The 7,643-nt window shown below is 38.6% G+C and overlaps 1 protein-coding gene across 1 annotated transcript; it reads left to right on the top strand.

The window, feature by feature from the left end:
- The first annotated feature begins 319 nt into the window (after positions 1 to 319).
- On the top strand, positions 320 to 1,273 carry LOC112909707 (olfactory receptor 7G1-like). Its single transcript, XM_072718861.1, has one exon. The coding sequence runs from the start codon at positions 320 to 322 to the stop codon at positions 1,271 to 1,273; it is 954 nt and encodes a 317-aa protein (XP_072574962.1).
- The last annotated feature ends 6,370 nt before the right edge of the window (positions 1,274 to 7,643 follow it).

Below are 7,643 nucleotides of genomic sequence, written 5' to 3'. Positions count from 1 at the left end.
CCCCAATCTGTTTCTTTATAAAATTACCAAATGTTTCAAATAATTAGAACACTATAGATAGTACAATATTAAGAAATGGCCACCTGGCAACCCTTGTGGAAATTAATAAGGGATGACACTCTGCTGTATCAGCTTCAGGTTTTTGGTAATGGAACAGGATAATATGCCTTCAGAAGTCTTTCATTTCTTATCCTTCTCTATTGGTCTCTGTCCCATCCTAAGACAGTGTTTGTCTCTGATGATGCTCCTCCTGCTGGCCTAGAAAACACACATTTGACTGTGTTGTCACTTCACCTTCTCCATCAGATCCATCCACAACATGGGACTCAGAAACAACACAGGGGTTTCAGAATTCCTTCTAATGGAAGTGACAGAGGATCCAGAACTGAAGCCCCTCCTCTTTGTTCTGTTCCTGTCCATATACCTGGTCACCATCCTGGGAAACCTGCTCATCATCCTGGCTGTCATCTGTGACTCCCACCTCCACACCCCCATGTACTTCTTCCTCTCCAACTTGTCCTTTACTGACATCTGCTTAAGCACAACCACCATCCCAAAGATGCTGGTGAACATCCAAGCAGAGGATCAGAGCATCACTTACACAGGCTGCCTCACACAGATCTACTTTATCCTGGTTTTTGCTAGTTTGGAAAGTTTCCTTCTTTCAGTAATGGCCTATGACCGCTATGTGGCCATCTGTCATCCACTGAGGTACACAGTCATCATGAACTCCCACCTCTGTGGCCTCTTGATTCTACTCTCTTTGTGCATTAACATTGTGGATGCCCTGATGCACAGTCTGATGGTGTTGCAACTGTCCTTCTGCACAGACCTTGAAATCCCTCTCTTCTTCTGTGAAGTTGTTCAGGTCATCAAGCTCGCATGTTCTGACACCCTCATCAATAACATCCTGATATATTTTGCAACTAGCATATTTGGTGGTATCCCTGTGTGTGGAATCATTTTCTCCTACACCCAGATAGTGTCTTCTGTTTTGAGAATGCCATCAGCAGGTGGAAAGTATAAAGTTTTTTCCACCTGTGGGTCTCACCTGTCAGTTGTGTCCTTGTTCTATGGGACCGGTTTGGGGGTGTACATTAGTTCTGCTCTTACTAGCTCTTCCAGAAACACTGCAGTGGTTTCAGTGATGTACACTATTGTCCCCCAAATGATGAACCCCTTCATCTACAGCCTGAGGAACAGGGACATGAAAGGAGCCTTGAGGAAGCTCATGAGTAAGATACCATTGTTTTTTCAGGAATGTGTTGTTTAATTTCCACATATTTGCACATTTTCCATTTGTCCTTCAGTTACTGATTTCTATCTTCACACCATGGTGATCAGAAAAGATACTTTGCACGATTTCAATATTTTAAAATTTATTGAAACTTGCTTTGTGGCCTAACACATGATCTATCCAGGGCAATGTCCCAAATGCTCCGGAGAAGAGTGCATTTTTTACCGTTGTTGGATGGAGTGTTCACAGATAACTGTTAGGCTTTGTTTGTTTATTATGTTTTTCAAGTTCACTCTTTCTTTTTTATCTATCCAGGGGCACTAAGCATTGTTGAAAGGGATGTATTGAAGTCTCTTGTAATATTGTGGAAACACGTATTTCTTACGTCACTTCTATCATGTGTGCTTCACTCATTTTGAGGCTCTGTTGTTTGGTGTTTGTATGTTTGTAATTGTCACACTGTCTTGATTATTGACCTTTAAATCTGTATTTCTGTGTACCTATTTACCTATATTCCATCTTGCTTGCTTTGTCTATTTCAACAGTTTTGGTTTATTTTTATTTTTTATTTTTTTAAAGTGGCTTTATTTTTATTTATTTATTTTTATTATTATTTTTTTTATTTATGATAGTCACAGGGAGAGAGAGGCAGAGACATAGGCAGAGGGAGAAGCAGGCTCCATGCACCGGGAGCCCGACGTGGGATTCGATCCGGGTCTCCAGGATCGCGCCCTGGGCCAAAGGCAGGCGCCAAACCGCTGCGCCACCCAGGGATCCCAACAGTTTTGGTTTAAAGTCTACTTTTTCCTCCTGATGTTAGCTCTCTTTTGGTAACTATTTGATTGGACTGTATTTTTAATTTTTTCATTTAAAAAGCTGTTTGTGGATCCATAGTAAGTCTCTCATAAAAACCTATATTCCTGTGGTGTTGCCTTTATCTGTCTTCCAATCTCTACCTTTTGATTGGACAGTTTAATCTATTTACCTTTAAAGTACTTACTGATGAGGAGATTCTTAATTCTTCCATTGAAAATTTTATTTATTTATGTCTTTATTTTTGTTTTTCTTTTTTTAAATAATAAATTTATTTTTTATTGGTGTTCAATTTGCCAACATACAGAATAACACCCAGTGCTCATCCCGTCAAGTGCCCCCCTCAGTGCCTGCCACCCAGTCACCCCCCCCGCGCCCTCCTCCCCTTCCACCACCCCTAGTTCGTTTCCCAGAGTTAGGAGTCTTTATGTTCTGTCTCCCTTTCTGATATTTCCTACCCATTTCTTTTTTTTTTTTTTAAGATTTATTTATTTATTTATCTATTTATTTATTTATTTCTGAGAGAGAGAGAGAGAGAGAGAGAGAGAGGCAGAGACACAGGAGTAGGGAGAAGGAGGCTCCACGCCGGGAGCCCGACGCAGGACTCGATTCCAGGATCTAGGGTCGCACCCTGGGCCAAAGGCAGGTGCAAAACCTGCCCAGCCACCCAGGGATCCCACGGGAGAAATATTTAGTTGAGAATCTTGGCACATTATCTTGGGTGGAAGCTGCCAACTACCTATCATCATTTGCTTTTTCTGAAAGTCTTGGGTCAATGCCCTTTTCCAATGACTGCTTCCAGATGATGTCTGAGGCTCCTGATTGAGTAGCCTTCTTCTTTCGTCCAATACTGAATTTTTTTAAAGTTAGTCAACATTTGAACCTCCTAGAGTTTCATTGCTATTTTTTAAAATTTATTTTCTTTTTTTCTTCCAGTTTATTTATTTATTTATTTATTTATTTATTTATTTATTTATTTATTTATTTTTTATACATTTATTTTTTTTATTGGTGTTCAATTTGCCAACATATAGAATAACACCCAGTGCTCATCCCATCAAGTGCCCCCCTCAGTGCCCGTCACCCAGTCACCCCCCCCCCCCGCCCACCTCCCCTTCCACCACCCCTAGATCTTTTCCCAGAGTTAGGAATCTCTCATGTTCTGTCACTGCCCTCCTTTCTGCCTCGTTGATTTTTTGTAGTGAACATTTTGGATTTTGTTCTTTTTGGAATATATCCAGGTAATTGTCTTTAAGGTTACCACAGGCATTATGTTTAACATGCTAAATTTAAAACAATCTAGTTTGAATTTATACCATTTTTATTTCAATAGCATGCACAACCTCTGCTCTTCTATTGCTCTGTCCTTCTTTATGTTGTTACTGTCACAAATTAAATTTTTATACGTTGTTGCCAATAACACAACTTTAACATTTTTATATTTGTTTTTAAAACCAGTAGGAAATAAAAAGTGAAGTTATAAACCAAAAATACAATGCTGTTTTTTAATTTGCCTATGCATTTATCTTTTTCAGAAATCTTTATTTTTTCCATGAAGAACTGATTACTGTTTTGTTTCTTTTCATTTTAGCTTGAAACAATCTGTTAGATATTTTCATAGAGTAGGCTTAGTAGTAATGAACTCCTTCAGCTTTATTTGTCTGGGAATATTTTGTTTCTCCCTCAGGTTTGGAAGGAAAATTTTATCAAATATAAAATCCTTGTTTGCCAATATTCTTTCAGGACTTTATGTATGTCATCCTACTATCCTCTCACCTTCATGGTTCTGATGAGAAATTGGTTGTTAGTCTTACTGAGGACATCTTGTATGTGTGGAGTTAATTTTCTCTTAAGTTCTTGTATGTGATGAGCTCCTTTCAAGATTCTTTCCCTTTGGCTTCGTCAGTTTGAGGATGATGAGTCTAGTGTTAGTATCTTTGAGTTATTCTCCTTGGAGTTCACAGGGTTTCCCAGATTTGTAGGTTCATGTATAGCATCATGTTTGGGGGAATTTCATTCATTTTATCTTCAAATACTATTTTCTCTTTCTCTTTTTCTGGGACTACCATAATGCATATGTTTTGTTTTGTTTTTTCACTTGATGGTGTCCCATAGGTCCCTTAGGGTCTGCTCACTTTCCTTCATTCTTTTTTTCCTTCTGGTTCTCAGAATCAGTATTGTAATGTAATATCTCTGAGTATCAGAATCTCCCCCACATTTGCTCTTTTACACAGTTTTATTGAGAAGTAATTGAGATATATCACTATATAGGTTTAAGGTAAACAGCATGATGGTCTATTCTACACATATTGTGAGATGATTATCACAATAGGTTTAGTTAACATCCATCATCTCATATAGGCACAATCAAAAGAAAATAAAAAATATTTTCTCCTTGTGATGAGAATTCTAAGGATCTACTCTAATAACTTTCCTATATATCATACAGCAGTGTTAGCTATAGTCATCATGTTGTTATATCCCTAAAACTTACTTAACTTATAACCAGAAATTTATACTTTAGATGTCCTCCCTTTAATTCCCCTCACCCCACCTCTCATCTCTGTTAACCATCAATCTGTTTTCTTTTTCTGTGAGTTTGGTGTTTTGTTTTTTAGATTCTATATATAAGTGAGATCATACAGCATTTGTCTTTCTCTGACTTATTTCACTTAGCACAATGCCTTCAAGGTCCATCCATGTGTGTCCGTGATGGACAAATGGATTAAGAAGTTATGGTGTATGTGTGCATACACCATAAAAAATTAGGAAATTATACCATTTACAATTTTAAAAATTGTTCAAGGTGGTAGTAGTCTGTTTAGTGACTTTCCTAGAATGTATTTGCAAAGACCGTAATTTTTGTGGTATGTGGTCATCGAAATCTTTGTTCTTTATTTTGTTCAGGTAGTACTGTTACAGAATTCCTTAAATTCTAGGAGTGACACAGACAAAGAAATAACACAGCTCTCTCAGTCTTCATAGATTGGATCCGTACTGCAGTATTCTTTCTTTTTAAAAAGATTTTACTTATTTATTTGAGAGAGAGAGTGGGAAGGGGTAGGGAGGAGCAGAGGGAGAGGGACAGGCAGATTCCATGATGAATGTGGAGCCCAACTTGGGTCTCAATCCCATGATGCCCAGATCATGACCTGAGCTGAAGCCAAGAATCAGATGCTTAACCAACTGAGCCACTCAGGCGCCCCTGCTGCAGCACTCTTACAACACTTATCCAGGTTTGCACTGAGCATAGAGATCAATGTGAAAATTTAGGATCTTCTCTGGCCTTTTCTGAGTATATGTCTTATCATGGGCATGCAAGTGGCTTTCTAAATTTTCCCATACACTTGGTTGATTTTAAACATCCTAATTTCCTAAAGAAAACTTCCCCTGCTTTACTCTGGGGTTTAGCTGGTCTAGTTTATGTTTCTTTAAAAAAAAATAAAGATTTTATTTACTTATTTATTTATTGAGAGAGAGAGAGAATATGGGGGGGAGAGAGAGAGGGATAGAATCTCAGGTAAACTCCCCGCTGAATGTGGAGTCCAATGTAGGGCACCATTTCGTGACTCTGAGATCATGACCTAAGCCAAGACCAAGAGTTAGATGCTCAACTGACTGAGCCACCCAGATGCTCTCTATTTTACATTTTGACTTAATCATTTACCATAGGTATATACAAGCTGCTAGTTTGGTTTGCAGTATTTTTGAGCAATGCCTGCTACTTTTCCAGCCTGAGGTCTGAGTTAGGCAAAACAGAAATGAATTGTGTCAATCCTTCAAGCAGCAACCAGCAGGTTACAGCAGACATACAGAATGCTTTGAGTAAAGATCCACTCTGCTTCCTTGGAATACCTGCTGAGAATACAGGCTATGACAGTTTTCATACTAAGACTATTGCCATGCCAGGGAAAGGGAGCAGCAAGGGCAGGTAAAAATGTCACATAATTTTCCTACCATTTTGAAGTTGCTTTTTTCTTGACTTGGCTCTCACTTGGTTGCTATAAATTTTGACTGTTTTCAGGAATTCTGACAAAGTTAGTTCTGACAATTCTGTTGTTTTTTCAGTGTTATTTTGAGAGGACAAGAGCTTTGAGCTGGCTAACCTCCCATTTTACTATTGCACTGAGGCTATTCTTCCATGCACACCTCATTTTAATTATAGGGCAAACATTAGAAACTGTTGAACTGACAGGTCAAGGCTCGCAGGCTGTGCTGTCCCATGGGGGAGCCACTGCACACATGTGACTGTTGAGCACATGGAGAGTGGTGGTCCAAACTAAGACAGGTGCTTAGGTTAAAACCCACTACATTTCAAAGAGGAAAAAAATTGATATAAAATATCAATAATTTTGTATGGTTTACATCTTGAATTAATATGCTAGGTTAAAGAAAATATATTAACATTTATAAAAAAAGAAACAATTGAATATGTAGAAAAAGAATACAAAGAACCATACATAGAATTTGCTTTTTAGGGTATATTTGCTGTAATATTATGTATATTAACACTTGCATTTTATAGATGATGCATTTATCTATCTATCTCCATATAATAAACTACATTTTTGAGCCTACATGTCCTGTCTTCCTTAGATTGTTGCTATAAAAGGTGCCTTTGAATGTATTTTAGGAAACAATATTAGAATCCAATTACAGAAGGGAACTGTATCCATGTATAAAAGGATCTTGAAATGGATGTGTAAAAAAATAGGTGGATGGACAATACTTGTTTACTTTTGGCCTCCAAGGATGCAGGAATTAGCCAATTTTAAGTTACTCCTCTGAGCCTTGTTTCTTAAGGATTTTTACTACCCTGGGATCAGCAGAATAGCAAAAGAATGTGACTAATGAGGAACTTTGGATATTGAACCTTGAAGGGCCACAGAGACTGCAAATTGCCTGTGGCCACTTTGCTCAGGTCACTGAGTCTTTTCTCAGGGACCATCATTTTGTACAATGGCCTAGTCCTTTGCGCTGTGTTTTCATTCCCCCTGAGAAGAGGGCTTCCATTTATTTCCTTTAGTATTAAAGAGAGAAGCTGGATATCATTCCTGAGGGCTGGCACCCGGGTAATCTAAAATTCCCTAGTCTATGGTTTTCATATAGGAAGAGGTGTTTGTCTACTAGTCCATTTGTGTCTGTGAGTGGGAACATGCTGAAGACAACCTGATCTTACTCACCTGAGAAGTGCCTAATTGTTGATCATTTGATATAAACATGTACTTTTGCAACAATACCTAATAAATCTCATTTTCTACTCTGAATCCCAAGTTTTAGAGATCTTTTCTATCCTCAGGAGAAATTTCTCTTGCACAATTTGTGGAAAGTTCTAGAATTCTCTAAAATGTTTCTTAATTTCTGGGTACAGAATTGAGGTAGATAGTTAGCATATATTTATCCTTCCACATCTGTTTTTAATATTCCTTTGTAAGAATGATCGTTGGGGGCAGCCCCGGTGGCTCAGCGGTTTAGCGCCGCCTACAGCTCAGGGCCTGATCCTGGAGACCCAGGATGAGTCCCACATCAGGCTCCCTGCATGGAGCCTGCTTCTCCCTCTGCCTGTGTCTCTGCCTCTCTCTCTCTCCTCTCT

Source organism: Vulpes vulpes, chromosome 9 (genome assembly GCF_048418805.1).
Source record: "Vulpes vulpes isolate BD-2025 chromosome 9, VulVul3, whole genome shotgun sequence".
NCBI lineage: Eukaryota > Metazoa > Chordata > Mammalia > Carnivora > Canidae > Vulpes > Vulpes vulpes.
The sequence above is the reverse complement of the archived record's forward strand: the minus strand, read 5'-3'. Positions and strand labels throughout refer to the sequence as shown.